At 39.4% G+C, this 20,017-nt stretch overlaps 2 protein-coding genes and 2 long non-coding RNA genes across 10 annotated transcripts in view; 2 read left to right on the top strand and 2 right to left on the bottom strand.

Moving 5' to 3' along the window:
• Positions 1-20,017, bottom strand: part of LOC107197403 (uncharacterized) — a 63,715-nt gene that overhangs the window by 33,781 nt on the left and 9,917 nt on the right. The window lies entirely within an intron of this gene.
• Positions 1,033-14,290, top strand: LOC103030543 (galectin-9). Its single transcript, XM_049470489.1, has 9 exons — positions 1,033-2,142; positions 8,824-9,092; positions 9,272-9,374; positions 9,499-9,667; positions 9,826-9,976; positions 11,236-11,338; positions 11,447-11,615; positions 12,550-12,704; positions 13,578-14,290. Exons 2-9 carry the CDS (start codon positions 8,831-8,833, stop codon positions 13,585-13,587), a joined length of 1,122 nt encoding a protein of 373 aa, XP_049326446.1. The 5' UTR covers positions 1,033-2,142; positions 8,824-8,830; the 3' UTR covers positions 13,588-14,290.
• On the bottom strand, positions 5,017-8,450 carry LOC125786871 (uncharacterized). Of its 3 annotated transcripts, none has more exons than XR_007428859.1 (6): positions 8,244-8,450; positions 7,004-7,154; positions 6,458-6,532; positions 5,849-5,969; positions 5,628-5,738; positions 5,017-5,500 (listed from the first exon to the last, which is right to left on the bottom strand). It is a non-coding gene; the product is annotated as an uncharacterized LOC125786871 (long non-coding RNA). The 3 variants fall into 3 exon arrangements; XR_007428858.1 differs by having other exon boundaries at positions 5,849-5,988; positions 6,466-6,532; XR_007428857.1 differs by having other exon boundaries at positions 6,466-6,532.
• Positions 16,133-17,110, top strand: LOC125786876 (uncharacterized). Of its 3 annotated transcripts, none has more exons than XR_007428866.1 (3): positions 16,133-16,363; positions 16,509-16,652; positions 16,942-17,110. It is a non-coding gene; the product is annotated as an uncharacterized LOC125786876 (long non-coding RNA). The 3 variants fall into 3 exon arrangements; XR_007428867.1 differs by lacking the exon at positions 16,133-16,363 and adding an exon at positions 16,394-16,436 and having other exon boundaries at positions 16,509-16,580; XR_007428865.1 differs by lacking the exon at positions 16,133-16,363 and adding an exon at positions 16,394-16,436.

Raw genomic sequence — 20,017 nt, 5'->3', positions numbered from 1 at the left:
TGACGGGGTGTAAGATTGGAATGAGCGTTGCGATGCACCTTGCGCGCGGTGCACTTTTACGAAAGGGCACTTATTATTTTTTACTTAGAGGACAAGCTGAGTTGAGATATTTCATTTGGGCTACTTTGGTTGGTTTATTGTAAAAAGCTATACATTTTGCTAATGAACCTACAGTAGCTTGCAATTGGGGTTGAATAATTAAGTTTGCAGTTGTATAATATTACGTTGTATAATAATTTATACTTTTTAAAAATGTTTTAAATTCTTTATTAGTCAAATGCTTTTTTTCAGCTGTTGAAAGTCATCTGCAGCTTCACACATGGTGCTGTGAACTTTCACAACTCTTACTGGAGGCTGAAAGGCTGGTGACTGTGGTTTCCACTGAATAACACAGCCTCATAAAAACTCCAAAAGTAATATAAAGTAATTAGATTTACATTAATTTAAATTTCCAGATGATTCGCCCTGTGTGAGCAGCTCAACTAATATATATACATAACACATTTCCACACTGTAAACTCTAACTGCATTTCTTACTAATTAAGCTAACATAACTTAAATATTACAGAAACTTGGCATCACTTTTGCTGATAAAGTCAAACTAACTCAAAAATGATTTGTTGCCTTCTTGCATTTATAGCTGCTCTTTTAAAAAAGTGTTTGTTTCAAGTGTTTGATTTGAGTTTGAGTGTAACTTAAATTATTGAAGCCAATCGGTTTCCTCAAATAAGCTGATGCTTTTTACTTTAATAGTTGAAAATGAGTTAGCTTAACTTGATTTGCTGGAGTTGTGTAAAACAGTGCATTTAAGTTGGTGTAATGCATGTCTGTTAAGGCAGACATCCTTAATTTTAATGAGTTGGCAAAACTATTATATAGTTATTAGGGTTTACTGTGCACATGAATCCAAAATACTCAAATAAACTAACAATTACATTAATCACACTCATTTTTAAAAATAAATAATGCTCAAATCGTTTGAGTTTATTTAACTTGTCAGGTTTTACACTGCATGATGCTCACCTGGAACCCACCTAGTAGCCCATGTTCCTCCCATGCAGCAATGCAGGCTGGGTAATCCTCAATTACATTTCTGAACAGGTAATCAGTAACCCGTAATGGAATACATTTTTAAAATAACTCTTCTTTTTTTCTGGAGATGCACAGATGCATATTTAGAAGCATATTTTCTTCTTACAAGCCAAAAAGACATGATGAGCTGAGGTATTTAAATTGCTCTTGGTTGGTTAATTGTGAAAAGCTATACATTTAGATAATGAAACTAATCATGCTATTGGGGTGGAATAATTAGGATTGCAGCTGTATAAGAACTTTAAGTTTTAAAATGTTTTTTTATTTTTATTAGTCAAATGCTTTTTTATGTTAAAGGTCATCTACAGCTTCACACAGGGTGCTGTGAATTCTCACAGCTCTAACTGGAGGCTAAAGGCTGGTGATTGTGGTGATGTCTGGGTTAACACCCCTAGAAGAACATTCCACTCAACATCACAACTTTATATAGAAGTAGATGATAAGTACTGTATGTGTGTGTGTGTGTGTGTGTGTGTGTGTGTGTGCTCCCACCAGTACTGTGATGTACATTTAGTGTTGCTGATGTTTCTGAACAATTCTGAAAATGACAAACTCCAAAACATTGCCCTTAACCAAACATGTGCTACATCATCATAAATAAAATAATAAAAATATATATAGTACATTTTTTTTGCTTTTTCTGTGTGACAAATTTCTGAATCCAGGGTTTCAGTATCAAAATTGCATTTGGGAAGAGTGAAAATATAATTCCAACACTATAAATAATAATACCTCTGATTAACAGGTTCTGTTTTGGAGGATTAGTTTAGGTATGGAAATCAACAGTAATATATATTTTCACAGCTGCTGTGAACTGTTTGTATATTTTATACTCTCCTGCAGCAGCTGATTGGCCCACAGTCTCTCACAGGTTCTCCCCACAACCTCTCCTGCTGTATATAAACAGGGTGGTCCTCTAGATCAGACTCATCATCATCTCCCAGAGAAGATCTCCACCTCCAAATTCTCCATCTCAGAGTTCTGCACTTCTCTGGCTCAGCAGAAGATTGAGAGAAAGACGTAGCAAATAGGAGGACATCTGCTCTTTTGGTAAATATTAAAATTATATCAAATAAATATGTTTAGATATATACGGTGAAGCATAGCAGAGCAAACAGTATCGCGCTGGAAAAGTATTAATGATGCAGAAAAACAAACAGGTTTTCAACCTGCCTTTAAAAACAACTTCTGGGACTTTGTATAGAAACATAGTTACGAGAAGCTGATACAGATTTTCTTGATTGCTTAAACACATTTTATGAAATTATGGCTTAATTTCCTCTACCTACTGCTTCTCCACCACCTCCTTCACTTCTACCTCTCCCTACTTCTCTTCCACTATTCCACTACCTTCTCTACCTCTCCCTACTTTCCCTCCTCCACCTCCTCCATACTGCTCTTTCTGTACATTTTTTCACATCTCCCTAATGCTTCTTCCCCACCTCCTTCACTTCCACTTCTTCCTACTGCTCGTACATTACCTCCTCCACCTCTCCATACTCCTCTTACACCTCCACCTCTTCTAACTGTAGCAGTGTTGATGTGTGTAGTTCACAGCACAAATCATGTTGCTCAAACCTGCTTTTAGCAATTACATGAGCCTACACATTTCTACCACAGAGTACATGGAGTTTTACATTTATTTGATCAAATTCATGAAAAACCTTTGTGATCCATAGTGAGTTTGTGTGGAACAATCCAGTAGAAAAAAATTGAATTTATATGTATAGATATGTATTTATATGTATGGTCATTTAGATGATTTGCCCATGTAAGCCGCCTTTGTGCATTGGTGTTGTTAATTAGAAACCTGGACTGCTGCATCCCAGAACCTTATAGTCTTTAGTGATGAATCCAGGTTGCATTTAAAATTGAGCATGGAGACCTTATGGTTAAAGCTTTTAAATCATGTTTTTGCCAAGTACGTCTCGCTGCAGCCTGTAGGAAGGCGGAGTTGGACATCCAACTCCGCCCACATCCAACCCCGCCCACATGTGCTCTTGTACGCCAACCCCCCTACTTTTTTGTTCAAGAAGCACTGTGTGCCACGTGAAATACGCATATAGCGCCGATGTTGCGCTAAATTTACGCATATCTTGTGAGTAGTTCCACCACGTAGCCTTGGCTACAGCACTGTAGTGTAATGCACAGATATCACAAAAAATAGGCTATATATACAGTACCAGCCAAAAGTTTGGAAACACTTTCTCATTCATTTTTGGTTTAACATTGTAAATAAAGTAATACATAAGGAATCATGTGAACTTAAAAGTGTATGATTTTATTGTTTTTCTTATATGGCATGCTGCTAACTTGTGGTTTATGAGTCTGGTAACTCATTCTGTGTAACAGAGGGAACTCTTGCTCTTCTTTTTCATCACGTGTGCCATTTCTCCTTTATTTTATACAATAAGCAAATAATTGCATACAACGGTTTGCTGTTTCCAAAAGATCAATTGCCTCTGTCCTGTATATCACAATACATTATACATTAATCTGTCCCACTCACCAGCAGAGTAAGCCATTATTTCACTGCATTAATCCTTACATTTAAATTTGTTAAACTAGTTGCCAGAGTGTGTAGATTTTATAAATTTATTTTAGACTGGTAAATATCTCCAGAATTATTGATTAGCTATCATAGGAATCATTATTTACTTATTATATAAAGTTAAAACTTACGATATACAGTTTTTGGTTATGTTCCATATGAAATAAAGAGCACATTATCAATCATGGCTTTGCCCTGGTAGAGGCTGGTCAAAGGGTGCATCTGATTATTAAAGTGTTTGATTGTTAGATCACACCTGTTCTCTGTACTGTAATGCTCTATACTTCATATTACAGATAGACAGAGTGCTTCTTATCACCACTCAGCAGGGGGAAGCTATTTGTGTTATAGTCATAGCTAATATATAATAATGATATTAGAAGCAATTCTGCATCTTCACTGTCAACAGGGTGCTGAAAATATTACAGATGAGAATGACACAGCTGCACTGTATAGCATACAATTTAGGACCACCACAGAGCAGCTATTATGTGGCTTGTTGGTTATTCACAACACTACAGTGACACTGACATAGTGGTGTTAAGAGCTGTGTTGGTATGAGTGGATCCGACAAAGTAGTGCCTCTGGAGAATTTAAACACCTCATTGTCACTACTGGACAGGAAATGCTCCATCAACCAGCATCATGTGGGCAGCGTCCTGTATTCAGCATCAAGTAGGCAGCATCCCATGGGCACTGATGAAGAATTTGCAGATGAGCAACAAACTGTGCAGCAACAGATTTAAAGATTCTGTCTCTGACTTTTCACTCACAATGTAAAGCAGCTGTTGGTAGAAGTGTCTAATAGAGTGAACAGTGTTTTATACCTATTGTATATTATACACCAGTAAACCATTATGCAACTAAAGTGTCCTAGATGCTAATTGGAGCTAAAAAAAGAATAATAGAAGCAGAAACAAGCAGGTGGTAATAATGGTATGCTGGACAGTGTATAACGATAGAGTACAATATATCAAATGCTGTGGTTTCAGAAATTAAAATATCATATGTATACATAGCTATTTTGTCAATAATAATAATAATAATAATAATAATATCCCTTTCCTGCTTCTCCTCTCCCAATTTTGTATGGCTGACAGTAGTTCCCAGGGAAATTAACTCCACTTACAAACACTTTGTCCAAGCTAATACAATATCTTTATTGGCATTTATTGGCACACTAGCCTTTAAAATGTTTGGTTACATGCTTTGGTCAAACAAATACAGAAGTCTTTATTTAAAAATGCAACACCCAGCCACTCACACACCCAGCCACTCACACACCCAGCCACTCACACACCCAGCCACTCACACACCCAGCCACTCACACACCCAGCCACTCACACACCCAGCCACTCACACACCCAGCCACTCACACACCCAGCCACTCACACACCCAGCCACTCACACACCCAGCCACTCACACACCCAGCCACTCACACACCCTGCCACTCACACACCCTGCCACTCACACACCCTGCCACTCACACACCCTGCCACTCACACACCCTGCCACTCACACACCCTGCCACTCACACACCCTGCCACTCACACACCCTGCCACTCACACACCCAGCCACTCACACACCCAGCCACTCACACACCCAGCCACTCACACACCCAGCCACTCACACACCCAGCCACTCACACACCCAGCCACTCACACACCCTGCCACTCACACACCCTGCCACTCACACACCCTGCCACTCACACACCCTGCCACTCACACACCCAGCCACTCACACACCCAGCCACTCACACACCCAGCCACTCATGAAGCTGGCTGCAGAATCCAGGGTGCTCGTTTTCGCTGTAAAATGCCACAAGCTCCCCTCGTCTCCCATGCCCAACGTAGCCTGTAATATAAGTAAAAGCACACACTTTCACAAAGTAATCTCTCAAGCCCCAATACCTTAAATATATTGACGTACCAATTTCTGACCTCAGGAAAAAATTATCAAAATTTATTTAGAACAAACATACCCAGTATGCAGTCTTTATAAGTTTCTTGACAGTTCTGGCAGCACTGCAGTTCGTACATCCTGCGAAACTCGTCTTTACATGCAGCACTGTGATGTTTTCATGGCACTACACCTGTAGGTTTAAAAAAATCAAGACTTTTAAAATGATTTTAAAATCAGTGAGTGTAATTCCTTTTCTAAGGGAAAACAAACATCTTAACTGTACTGAAATATCATGCTTACTGTCAAGCCACTCGAAATGTGCCCGGGCCCGGAATGATTGTTGTCCAAACAATGTCCCGGAAGAGACGACAAACCAGTGACAGCTTTAAAAAAGCTTTGTCACCCTCTTCCAGAACTGTATCTATGAGAATAAGGGGCATCTGTGAAAAACATTATAGAAGCATGTAGATTTTGATTCATGAAAATTATAGTAATTGAAAAAAATGACCAGATAACATTCTAAGGCTGCAACCAATTACTATTTTGGTATTCTATTAATCTGAGTTGGCACTTATTATTTCAATCATATCCCCAATCTCTGATTACTGTAGGAATGGCTAGCATTTTTGCCTGAAGACTGTAGTCAGCGTCATTCTGTTGACTAATCTCTGCCTTAACGTAACAAAACAGCTCTCTGCTTTTCTATCCCTTTAAAATGATAGCACTCCAATAGCTTATGGGCTTCAAATGCCCTTGAAATGACTAGTCAACACTAGGTCAAGTCGAAATTTCAAATAATGTCAACTTATCTTTTCAGCCCAATTCAGACTTTTGAAAACAAACCACAGCAGTAAAACATTTTAAATGGCCCAGTTAAATTAACCCGAAATAAAAAACACACATCCACACCCTCACACCTGTTCAAAGGAGACGTTGCCCATTCTATCTCCTTCATCAGTCACACGTTCAACACGCTGAACTTTCCTGAGAGAAAATATAATAATTAATATAATTAATACCATGCACAGAGGAAGCAAGACCAGAACTGGGAGAAGGTGTATCAGGAGTAGCTGGCAGAGGGGGAGCTGGACGTGCATCAGAAGTAGCAACAGTCTGTGGATTAAACACTTCTGCTATAGTGGTCTTGGTTGCACTGCTGCACAGAGATACATGATGTCTGAACTGGTCTTTGCATAGTATTGTATGGCTGCAATAGACACAATAAAAGTGTGCTGTAGGTGTGCAGTTTTGAGATGAAGGAAACTGTAAGACCAAAATGCACACAACATGCAATTAAGCCTATAAATATTAACATTCTTCAACTCATTATGCCCATCAATTGAGTGTAAGATGTAAGTGCATTTGTTGATTCAAGATATTACATTTACATGTTTATTTGTTATAGCCAATAAAATCAATCTCTCTCTCTCTGTTTAAAGAAATACTTCCCCATACCGTTATTCTCGACTGCTTGTTTGATATGGTTTTGTAGATGTAGGCTGTTATTAAATCGCTGGTCAGTGTCAAAACTGAAGCAGGGGCATTTGAAAACACCACACTGGCCAAACCGTGAAGGGTCAGGAGTGGCCTGGACATGTGTTGGATGCTGTAAAACAGAAAGCAACAAAACACAACATGAGCTTACAATTACTATATCGGTGCACATTAATTGTAACTACATTCAGTACAAAGGTAATAAATGTGCATCGACTTAACCCTCCTGTTACGTTACGGGTCAAATTGACCCATTTAGTAAGATAGTAAAAGTATTTTTTCTGTGTGAAACGTCTTCAGCTTGCCTTTATTTGTATAATTAACATATAACATGAAAATGGTTAATTTCATATTTGCAACAACCCCCTGCAAAAACTAAAACTAAAACGAAATTGTAATGTTATGTTTCATTTATATGTAAAAATATTGTGTTGGTCATTTAAAAGTAACAAAGTAGTAAAACAAAAAAAAAAGTAAGATTTTTTAAAATGGAAATACAAGTGAATTATCCTAATTGAACTATTACCTCTATTGTACACTATTGTACTAAATGTTGATAGAACAATCAGCAATGGAGTTAGTTATTAAATATTTACTCTTCTGGTTAGGATTATTTTGGTTTCAGAAATATGTTGGATAATTAAAAATGAACCAGGTCAAATTAACCCGGGAATACCATTGCTATTCCTGACAAATTAAATAGGAGGATTAAGCATTGATATCTTCAAATATTTATTTGTATGACTAAGACTTTGAACCAATTTTAGTTAGCTAGATTATCTTGCTATCTTGTTAGCCAATTAACTTCTTGTATAGACAGTTTAAACAGTTTTTTAGGTTAGCTGACTATAACCCCTAGCTATGCCTTAAAAACAAAACTGATGCCTAGCTCACTACTAGCTATGAGAGTTTATCTGTGATACCATTAATTGGTAGCATTTTAGCCCATAAAACAGAAGGTAAGATAACTAAAGTTTGAATTAGACAAGACTGGGTGCAATTCTGCATTAGAATCCATAAAAAAAAACGGCAATATGACTAGCTAGAAGCAAACAAACCACATGGTACACGCGCCGATGTAGAACCTTCATGTGCGTATCAACGACTCACCGTTTATTCATAAAATATAATATAGAAAAACAAGAGGACATTATAAAAATAGCTCTGTGAACTTATAAAATAACTCAATATTTGTACTTACCGCCATAACCGGAGATATAAATCAGATAGATGCTTTAGCTGCTTTCTCGGCTACAATTCCTGTTTACCGGGAGTAAATGTAGGCGTTCGTGACGGACGTAAGGTGGGTGTTGCTTTAGACGTAAGGCGGAGTTGGACATGGGCGGAGTTGGATGTGGGCGGGGTTGGATGTCCAACTCCGCCTTCCTACAGGCTGCAGCGAGCGGCTCCTCGTTTTTGCTGTCGATTGACACACTGCCCCAACTGCTGGTGTGATTGATGATCTTGGAAGCCTCTGAATATGACAGTCAGCCACATCTAGTAGTGATACAAGGGGCACTAGTAGCTCAGTCTTTTCAGTTAGTTTCACAGGAATATCTCCACTAGATTGTAACATTCTCCTCACCTGCCTTGTCACCAAATTTGTCACCTATCAAGCATTTATGTGCATCTCATCTGTAAGTTCAACTTTATCAACCTACAAGTGTGCAGAATCTAAAGGTCCAGCTGGGTATCAGAGTCTCCTTCTTGGTATGTTATTCTGATGTTGGAGTAAAAATCTGAATGTTCTGAACACATAATGTGTATTTTCTTGCATCCAGAATCTAAATGGCTAAAGAAAACAAACTCCAGAAAGTTCTGGAGAACCTGAATGCAGAAGATCTGGCTAGTTTCCGGACACACCTTGTGCAGGGGGTGGTGGACAACTTTCCTGCTGTACCTGAGTGCCAACTGCAGGATGCAGACCTGCAGGCAACTGCCAGCCAGATGGTGCAGGTCTATGGAGTAAAGGATGCAGTGAAGATATGCGAGACTGCCCTGAGAGTCATGAACCATAGCTATCTGGCTGAAACTCTGGCTGGAATTAAAGGTAATGATGCTTTATTTCTGGTTCCGGATCATCCAAAATACATTACTGAGGGAACTGATATCTCTAACCAGAGATCAAATTAGAAATTAGAAATGAGATTTTTAGTAAACATTTAATTAATGCACCAAGGACTGTCAAGAATCAATGAGCTCATTTGTTCTTCATGCTTTCCTATGAAGGATCTCTTCGACCAGGGTTTCCCTATGAGCAGGTCCTGTACGATGGACTCAGGAATCAGACGGTCATCACCATCCAAGGACAAGTCAAGCCAAATGCTGACCGGTAAGATCATAAAAAGCCAATCTGCTAATACAACAAAATTAAACAGTTCCACTGCAGTGGAACATTTTTAAGTATTTAAAGTTTTAAAGCACATTTATTGTTAAAATGTTTTCTTTCCCTACAGATTTCATATAAACCTACACAAAGACAATGATATAGCCTTTCATTTCAACCCCCGATTTAATGAGAACGGGAATCAGGTGATCGTGAGGAACAGCAAAAGGAGATATTTTTGGGAAGCTGAGGAAAGAGAACTGTGCTTCTTTCCTTTCACACCTGGAAAACCTTTTCAGGTGAGAGATCAGTACAAACCAGCTTCCCCTGCTCATCCTTTCACTTTCCTCTAACCACATATTAACCCTGTCTAATCACTGATGTCTCATGCTTGTTATGATGAAAATATGTGTAAACTATTAAAAACAGTTATAAAAATGATCTGTCTGTTTCCCAGCTGAAGATTCTCTGCACCGATTCTGAATACAGAGTGGAAGTGGACAAGGAGCACCTGTTGAATTTCACTCATCGCATCAAAGAAATACATCAGATTAGAAAACTCACTGTCAAAGGAGATGTCTTCGTCCAGCATGTGACCATCGATCCAAGTACGTATCTCTACAAAAGACCTATATTTTCTGGTTATTAAATAGACCTAAAGATGAGCTTTCCACTCCAGAAGCTGCAGTCCACATTGTAAAGTCTATGTATGTGTTTAATGTATGTAAAGTCTATGTATTTAATGTATGTATTTAATGTATGTACCTGACTTGAAACTCACCTCTGGGCAGCCAGTCTGGCATTGTTGACCATTGATTGAGTTTGTCCTTGGCTCCAGAACAGTTCACAGGTATCACACTGGGGCAATCACATTGGAGTGGGCTGTCCTAGTGAGAGCATAGAGCGGGGGTATTTAATTAGAATTCAGTTCGGTCCAGTTAGAGAACAATTTTGACAATTTCAATTTTTGACTTGAGTTATGATTCAGTACTATATCCTGTAAGGTTGTTTGAATATAATATAAATTGATAAAATAATTGGTATATAAAAATAATAAAAAATGCCTCTCTGGCCAGATTTTGTTTACATTCCTCACCTGTCTCTCTCTCTCTCTCTCTCTCTCTGTCGTGCTCGGCGTGGCTTAATTTCTGCCCGTTCTCGGCCTCCCTATCTCCTTATAAGGGCGTTTTTCACGGCCGTGTCCCAATTCACAAGCCGGGGCAGTGGTAGTGTATTGGACCGCGACCCTGACAACACTCAACACTTGAGCTACAAAATACAAATGCATCAGCTCAGAGTTAATTCAGTAATTTAGCCCAACATAATGGAGCTCTCAGGATCTGACACATATTTTATTATAAAATTTATATTGTCAGATTCGTTTTAGGCCTACTATAATTAATTTTGCTTATAGTTTTAGTTGATTTTTGGTTTTATTGTCCATGTCTGCACTGATGTTTTAAAAATAATTTGGTCATGAAACTTTGCTTTGAAGGCATTGAAAAGTCATGAAAAAATCATGGAAATTAAATGGTTAAAACGTGTATGAACCCTGATTGTGGCGTCCAGTACTTGGTTGATTTAGTGGGCTACAGATCTAATGAGTTGCCATTGCTTTTTCTTCATGGCACATTCTGGACCCACAACTCACCTTAGAGTTCAGTAAGAATTTGGAGTTCAGTAAGAAGCGTACTACACAGTTGCTAACAGAGAAAATTCAGAAACTGCAGATTTGATTGTGATGATGATTACATAAAGTCTTACATTTTTTATACAGCTTCCAACTTTATTGCTCACTGTACATACCTATATAATTATTAATTTCCTGAACATCTCCTACCAATAACCACAAGCTTTCCCATTCCAGTTCCTCTCTGGATGACTGCACCGTCTGCATATATTCTGAATGATGTGATCTCTGAGAACATGACCATCAACATCCCTCTGCATGTCAAACCCAACGCTGAAAAGTAATCATACAGGAGTGATCATACCCAGCATACCCTGTATTCTCTATAGCCATAAATACTGAATATATACTGATTATATACTGAAAAATAACTTTTCTGTTCATTCAGGTTTGCGATCGATGTGATGAAGAATGAGGACATTTTCTTCCATTTGAAACCATATTTCTTTGACGATGGGAAACTCTGCATTGTGAGGAACAGTCTGATTGATGGATTTTGGGGCTGTGAGGAACGAGAAACTCCCTCCTTCCCGTTTGCACGTGGAAAATCTTTCCTGGTGAGTGGAGAGTGGAGCTGTTCTGCTCTCAGTTTGTCTTGCTGCAAACTTTAGGTTGTACCTGATCAGAATAACAGGAAATACTGCCTGTAGCTACAAATAATCAGTGTTGGGTACGTTACTTTGAAAAAGTAATTAGTTATAGTTATTAGTTACTTCTACAAAAAAGTAACTGAGTTACTAACTGAGTTACTCCACTATTAAAGTAACTAGTTACCAGTAAAAGAAACTATTGCCTTACTTTTGTGTTACTCTCCCCCGTAACTGCCACCCCCCCCACCCCCGGTCCCCACCCTCTCAGATTGTGTTTCATAAGCCAGAAGAATAGAGTGCACAACAGCAAAGACAAGAACCAGCATAGAGGTTTTTCATTTGGGGACATAATGTGAACTCAACGTGCAGATTTTAACCTTTGACCTCAGTGAGTGTGAAATAGTGTCGGTATTTCCATCTGGAAAAGGCTGTTTTACACTGGAGTCCTCCTCACACACCATCTCTCACTATGCACTCTAAACACCCACCCACCTATTTTCTCTCTGATTGGCTGAAGACGTAATCTTACTATGTCTTAACCAATCATTGCTTAGCTGGTTATCTCATCCTCCCCTCCCTTGTGACTCACACACACAACGCACACACACACACTTGCGTCTCTGTCTGTATGCACAAAGTTAAAAACCAAACGTTTTGAGCAGCTAAAGTAAGGTGCAGTAACGGGGTGTAAAGGGGAAATGGTAACGGGGTTATAGTAACAGTCAGAGTAATTAGTTACATTACTCCTTACTGAAAAAAGTAATGGTGTTGAAATAAACAGCGTTACTAAGGCCGTTAATTTTTTCATCACTGCAAATACATAGTAAATGATGTAACTGACCTTTTCACAATGCTCTTCTTTTAGAGGAATGGGTTCCAATCTTTCATTTCTCTTTCACAGGTGAAGATCTTGTGCACAGACAAGGAGTTTAGAGTGTATGTTGACAGGACCCACCTGCTAGACTTCGCATACAGAGGGTTCGACATCACCAAGATCGATAAAGTCGTAATCTGTGAGGATGTCATCGCCTGGGGTGTCCGGGTACGGCCATCAAGGTATTCCATTATAATTCACCATTTTTTTACAGTGGATTCCTGTAAACAGCCAAGTCCCGCCCCCCTTTCCAACAAGCTTTTAATTTCAGAGGAACTCCAAGTACTGATGGCATTTAGTGTAAACTTGTGGTTGAAAAAAAAACAATAAAGACAGGGTGTACCTACCTTATTTGTTCTAAAACATCTGACTTCTCGGTTTGATTCAACCCAAAATACAGGCGGAAAAAGAAAGTAAAAAGTGTGAAACACATTTTTGCAGAATTTAGACTTTCAGACCAGCTATAAGAAGTTGAATCAGGCTATTGTCAACCATTAAACAATAGAAGAAGTAAAAGAAGAGATGTTGTGCTGAAATCTGGTGATTCTGTATCTACTGTAACTGTAGATTAATCCATATTCAGGAATCAGAGAGGAATCTGTTACACTCAGAACAAACCTGCACTCGAAGGATAGAGACGCATTTTGGCAGAGAGGCAGAATTCAGCACAACACCTGGAATGGCAGTTTAACAAACAGACAACTACTACAAACCAATCAGTTTTACGTAAAGGGAGACTCTGTGCATGTAGGTGATGAGTGTGAAACTGAAACTTATTAAATTAAATATACAGTAAAACTTTTTTAAAACTGCTGTGAAATTTAAACATTATAAATGTATTCAGTTCCACCCACAGCTGACCTGTTAAAGGGTTGATTACTTTAACTAAATCTCAAGTAAAACTCAAATTCACCATTTAAAAGGGTTTTATACAGTGAGAATGAAGGGTTTGAACCAATGTGAAGATCTCTTTAACCAGAAACAGAATAATATAGATTTATTTCATGTACTATTGTTCCTGTCCTGATGATATTGTTCTCTGTTTAATTTTGCAGAATGTGTTGAAGGACCTGGAAATCATCAGACCCTTATCTGGGTTTCCTGGATTCAGACTTAACCACTCTTTTAAACTTTCTTTCCTCTTCTAATACCAATAATCATGAGATTAGGCACTGACCATAAGCACCGCAAATTAGAATTATGAAAAAATGGACGAATGTTCTCTCAAAATTATTAAAGCCTTCATTTTAAGCGTCAGTAGTTCTTAGTAGAGCACACTTCTGCTGTTCTGATCTGCTGCTAATGTGATTTACAGACAGGTAACAGCTTCTGTTAGTGTTCCTGATGAATCTTAGGCCAGTTCTCGTGAACAGTGCTCCTCAGTTCACTGATCTTCTTGGCTTTACTGCTGCAGCCGCCTCCAGAATCTTCCAGGACTTCTTCTCTAACCAAGCCTTGATGAACTTCAAGGGATGCTGCCAGTGGGTTAAAGCACATTTTTCATCGTTTTTTTTTTTTTTTTAGTATTTGCTCAATCGCATAATCTCAAAACAAGTGAAGTAAGACTCTAATCAAGCATTTTTTTGCCTCAAATTTAGAAAAAAGAATTAGAATAACTTGACTGCAATAAAAATTCTAAGTAAGACTAAAGCTTACAGTGTGCTAAACTTCTATTTCCTCACTTTCATATCTTCTTTCTTGTTCCTGTTTCTGCATCAACAAAACTGTTTTTGTCTGACTGTTCTCTGAATAAATCGGACAAAAGCTATTTGGGAGTGTGGACTGAATATTTACTGTGTAAAAGTGTCTGATTTCTTTAGGTTATTTTTATGCAATTAAATCATTTTAAATGTATAATATAGTTTTTTCAGCCATGTCTTAACTTGATTAATGCACTGGTCATACTGTAACTGGCTAAAATATGTGTGAGAAAATGCAATGGGCAGTGTTAAAATCTGCACAAATTTATTGTCACATTAAATTATGTGAAATTATGGTGACAGGCTTGGATAAACAAGAATTTCCTGACAATGATTTATTCTAATACATAATTTACCAAAATTACAGAAACAAAATGAATATTTGCTATAATGAACCCCGCCTATGCGATGCGGGGAGGGGAACTGTGATGATGTTGCTTGGGGTACAGTTCAGAACAGCTTGAGACGGTTCTCAAGCCAGGTCCCCCCCGCAGCTAGGAGTAATGAAGATGAGTGATGAAGATGAGAGTGAAGATTAGGGTGGTGATGGGGTGGAGGTGGGTGCGAGGTCGAAAGTCGCGTAGGTGAGCACCTGGAAGGTATATATATAGGACCAGGGGGAGGAGCACGGGAAATTGAGGTGTGGTTCATATCCCAAAATTTTGTTAATTCTTAACAACACTTTGCTATAATGAACCCCGCCTACGCGATGCGGGGAGGGGAACTGTGATGATGTTGCTTGGGGTACAGTTCAGAACAGCTTGAGACGGTTCTCAAGCCAGGTCCCCCCAAAAAGAGGAAAGTGGGAGGACCAGCGGCCGAATCTGAACTGAAAGGAGGTAAGCCGTGGTGAGAGACTGAAGTCTTCAGCAGAATTTCATAAGATCTTTAACAGCGTTTCAGGGGTGGTATGAGTGAAAATGACTTAATAGTAGATGGTATACAGAGTTAGCAACATCCTCGTGATAAAATTTGCAGACCAGTATAAGCTTGACTGAATGGGGAGTTCGACAGGTTTCGTGACCAGGTGAGTTTTGTTCTCGACAAAGGAATGTGACGACCATGTAAATTTAAATCGACAACTAGGTTATGACACCTGCTCCCATCTGAGTTCAAAGTTTCTGGTCATTCAGCTGCGTACAGGGGTTGAACTCATGAAGTCTTTGGTGGTCTGACTGTTCCTTTCGGCCTGACGTGTTCATATGTTCCATAAATCAAGGAAGAGAAGCCTGAAGAGAGTCCTGCGTAGTCCCCCCCAAAAATAAAAAAAAATTGAGCAACAGGCAGGACCAAAGTTAGTCTCGGCAGTAGGGGTGGCGCCCAGACGAAGAACACTGACACCAGATGGGATGCAAACGGCAGGCGGAGAGAAGCGTTGACTGAAGAATGCATCAAGGTCCGTCCACATATAGGACATTTTGGGGGCCCCCTCCTGGAGGCGCAAAATGGTTTAGTCCGCCCGATAGCTACTGGCTTCAGGTGTACCATCAGTGAGCCCAGATTTAAAGACCTGGGGGCTAGAGGCATCCTGCTGCCCAAAGCAAGAAATCAGGTTATCGAAAGAAAGGAAGGAAAAAGAAAGAAGGCAGAAAGAGGGCAAGCAGCTGATGGTGGCTTTCTTTCCCGAAGGTAAACCGAGTTTGCTTGTTAAGCAAAAGTCCAATTAAAGTAAATGTAGTTCACTCCAGACATTTGCTGCTGATATTTTATGCTCGCATTAGCTTAGCTAGTTGCCAAACAGGTAAAGACATTGAGCCTCCTAACGTAAGATATCAACATTAACCAGTTTATAAACAAACAGTGGATAACTGTTAATTGTTAAATAACTGATCTCGATTTTAATCAAAAGGGCCCAGAATTTGCTGCTACGCCCCTGGGTCCGCCTCGCCTGCAGTGATCGAGGTAACAGAGAAAAGAATCGAGGGAACAGAAAGGAGCCATAGCGGCCCTTAACAGAAAATATACATTAGTAAAGCCGAGCGTAGGGGTCCGCCTCGTCGGCAGTGATGGAGGTAACAGGGAAAAGAATAGAGGTAAGAGAAAGAATAGAGGGCAGAAAAGAGAGCCGTCGTGTTCCTTTAAAAATAAATGTACATTAGTAAAGCCGAGCGTAGGGGTCCGCCTCGCTGGCATTGATAGAGGTAACGGAGAAAATAAATAAATGTACATTAGTAAAGCCGAGCGTAGGGGTCCGCCTCGCTGGCATTGATAGAGGTAACAGAGAAAATAAATAAATGTACACAGTAAAGCCGAGCGTAGGGGTCCGCCTCTCTGGCATTGATAGAGGTAACAGAGAAAAGAAATAAATGTACATAGTAAAGCCGAGCGTAGGGGTCCGCCTCGCTGGCATTGATAGAGGTAACAGAGAAAATAAATAAATGTACATAGTAAAGCCGAGCGTAGGGGTCCGCCTCGCTGGCATTGATAGAGGTAACAGAGAAAATAAATAAATGTACATTAGTAAAGCCGAGCGTAGGGGTCCGCCTCGCTGGCATTGATAGAGGTAACAGAGAAAAGAAATAAATGTACATAGTAAAGCCGAGCGTAGGGGACCGCCTCGCTGGCATTGAAAGAGGTAACAGAGAAAAGAAATATATGTACATAGTAAAGCCGAGCGTAGGGGACCGCCTCGCTGGCATTGAAAGAGGTAACGGAGAAAAGAAATAAATGTACATAGTAAAGCCGAGCGTAGGGGTCCGCCTCGCTGGCATTGAAAGAGGTAACAGAGAAAAGAATCGATGTAACGGAAAGAATAGAGGGCAGAAAAGAGAGCCATCGCCTTCCTTCATGGTAAAAGTACATAGTAAGGCCGGGCGTAGGGTTCCGCCTCGCCGGCTGGAATCGAGGAAACAATTAATCAAATTGAGGGAACAATAAATTAAAATCTATGAAACAATGAAATAAATTGAGGGAACAACAAAAATAAAGGAAACAATGAATACAAATGAGGAATCGAATTAAAATCTATGAAACAATAAAGTAAATAGAGGGAAACAACAAATTAAATCTAAATGAGGATTAGAATGAGGGAACGATGAGTAAATCGAGGGAACAATAAATTAGAGGGAACAATAAAATAAATCAAACATTGAAATAGATCGGGAATAGTGGAATAAATCGAGGAAACAAATTAAATAGAGGGAACGATAAATAAATCGAACAGAGAAATAGACAGAGGAAAATGAGAAATAGATCTAGTTAACAATGAGCAGATGGAAACAATTAAATAGAGGGAACAATTAAATCGCACTGAGAAAAAGATCGAGGGAACTGAGAAATAGACCGAGGTAACGATGAGCAGAGGAAAACAATTAAATAGAGGGAATAATAAATTAAATCGAACAGAGGAATAGATCGAAGGAACTGAGAAATTGCCCGAGTTAACAATGAGCAGAGGGAAACAAATAAATAGAGGGAACGATAAATTCAAACGAACAAGAAATAAATCGAGGGAACTGAGAAATAGACCTAAGTAACAATTAAATAGAGGGAACGATAAATTAAATCGAACGAAGGAACTGAGAAATAGACCGAGCCAACACTGAGAAGAAACGATTAAATTGAACTGAGAAAAAGACCGAGCTAACAATGAGCAGAGGGAAACAATTACATAGGGGAACTATGAATTAAATCAAACGGAGACATAGATCGAGGAAACAGTGAAAGATTGAGAACGTGAAATAAATTAAGGGAAAATTAATAAAGGGAACAATTAAATAAATAGAGGGAACAAAAAATTAAATAGAGGAAACCATAAATTAAATGGAGGGAACAATAAATAAAGTTGAACAGTGAAACAGATCCAGGGAAGGATGAATAAATCAAGTAAATAATACATTAAATAGAGGGAGCAATAAAATAAATCAAGGGAAGAATACATTTAATAGAGGAAATTATAAATTAAACCGAGGGAACCATGTATTAATTTGATATTAGATCGGTCTCACCGGCAGGGAGGGAGGGTGGCCGCGCTGTCTAAGAGCCAAGCAATCGCGCTGGGAGACGCCTGCGCTGAACCAGGGATCCGACGCGCCGAACCGAATAGCTGGCTGGCAGCGTCGAGTAGATTAGCTTGCGCTGAATCAAAGATCCGAAGAGTCGGACCGGGTAGCTGGCTGGCAGCGTTGAGTAGATTAGCTTGCGCTGAATCAAAGATCCGAAGAGTCGGACCGGGTAGCTGGCTGGCAGCGTTGAGTAGATTAGCTTGCGCTGAATCAAAGATCCGAAGAGTCGGACCGGGCAGCTGACGCGCTTAATCAAGTTGCTTTAGCTGGTGCCGGTGCTGAAGCGTGGAATCAGCGAGTAGAGTCCGGCAGGTAACGTGCTGGGCCGGGGAGACCACGGAGCGCAGCCTGGAGTGCGATGAGAGCGGCAGAGGATAAGCGTATAGAGAACAGCTCGAAATCCGAGGCAACCAGATCAAGGCCCAGGGCGGCAGGATCGTCCTGTGCGAGGTCGGAAGTCACGTGCGAGGTCGAAAGTCGCGTAGGTGAGCACCTGGAAGGTATATATATAGGACCAGGGGGAGGAGCACGTGAAATTGAGGCGTGGTTCATATCCCAAAATTTTGTTAATTCTTAACAACACTTGTTGTTTTATTCTGTAAACTACAGACAACATTTCTCCCAAATTCCACATAAAAATATTCTCATTTAGATCATTTATTTACAGAAAATTAGAAATGACTGAACTAACAAAAAAGATGCAGAACTTTCAGACCTCAAATAATGCAAAGAAAACAAGTTCATATTCATAAAGTTTTAAGAGTTCAGAAATCAATCTTGGCATCATGTTCTCCTCCACCAGTCTTACACACTGCTTTTGGATAACTTTATGCTGCTTTACTCCTGGTGTAAAAATTCAAGCAGTTCAGTTTGGTGGTTTGATGGCTTGTGATCATCCATCTTCCTCTTGATTATATTCCAGAGGTTTTCAATTTGGAATATTTAAGTGATCTCTTTTACAGAGCTGTATATGCATGCTAAGATAAAGCAGAATGTGACAGGTACGTGGTATCTGGCACAACACCAGCGTTGAACCTATCCAATAAGGCGGTGGGTGAAACCCTCATACAGGCTACTAAAGCTTTGATTGGTTGCTTATTACATCATATGTAGTGCAACCAATCAGGTAAGGCTTATGCAGATTATGCACCAATCACCAAGCACACGAGATACATATTTTCATGAATCAGAGTACAAAGTTCCCATATGCATAGAAAACAAACAAGTCTGAACTGTCTCCTCTTTGATGACGTCAACAACATGCAGAACTGAAAGAGACCTAGAGGGGGCATGGTTTTAACCAAGCACCAGGGTCTGGAAATGAGGTGTGTTCAGGTACATTTCTGGAGTTTTGCTTGTTTATTTTGGTAAAAGAAAACACAGGAGCTCCACTGACTGAATACAACCTAGACAGATGCCAACAAAAGCAGGATAAAAATACTTCTTGTTTCTTGTTGTTTTTTGATTATTTATATAAAGTAAGTAATAATGCTATATTAGGTTAATCAACAATGCTGTACTTGTTGCATTTAGTTACTTAGTTAGTTACTTAGGTAGTTGTTAGCTGTGTGTGTGTGTATGTGTGTGTGTGTAATGGAGGTAGTGCAGTTAGACACGGTGAAACACAGTGAACCTAAGTTGTTGTAAATGTTAAAAAGATGACTGTAGATGTCAGCCAAACAGAAAGTGAAAAAGTGCAGATATTTAACAGAATTAATTACATGCTACAGTAGTTCTAGCTTACAGGCTAACGGCAGGCTCAGTAGCTTAAGATTTAATACACAGAAGCTG

This window comes from Astyanax mexicanus, chromosome 22, assembly GCF_023375975.1.
Source record: "Astyanax mexicanus isolate ESR-SI-001 chromosome 22, AstMex3_surface, whole genome shotgun sequence".
Taxonomy (NCBI): domain Eukaryota; kingdom Metazoa; phylum Chordata; class Actinopteri; order Characiformes; family Acestrorhamphidae; genus Astyanax; species Astyanax mexicanus.
The sequence above is the reverse complement of the archived record's forward strand: the minus strand, read 5'-3'. Positions and strand labels throughout refer to the sequence as shown.

Excerpts from the sequence above, each read along its gene's own strand:
- LOC103030543 (XM_049470489.1), top strand. The coding sequence starts at position 8,831 with ATGGCTAAAGAAAACAAACTCCAGAAAGTTCTGGAGAACCTGAATGCA. Across the intron at positions 11,339-11,446 it reads GTCAAACCCAACGCTGAAAA|GTTTGCGATCGATGTGATGA; the intron begins GTAATCATACAG and ends CTGTTCATTCAG. Across the intron at positions 11,616-12,549 it reads CACGTGGAAAATCTTTCCTG|GTGAAGATCTTGTGCACAGA; the intron begins GTGAGTGGAGAG and ends TCTCTTTCACAG.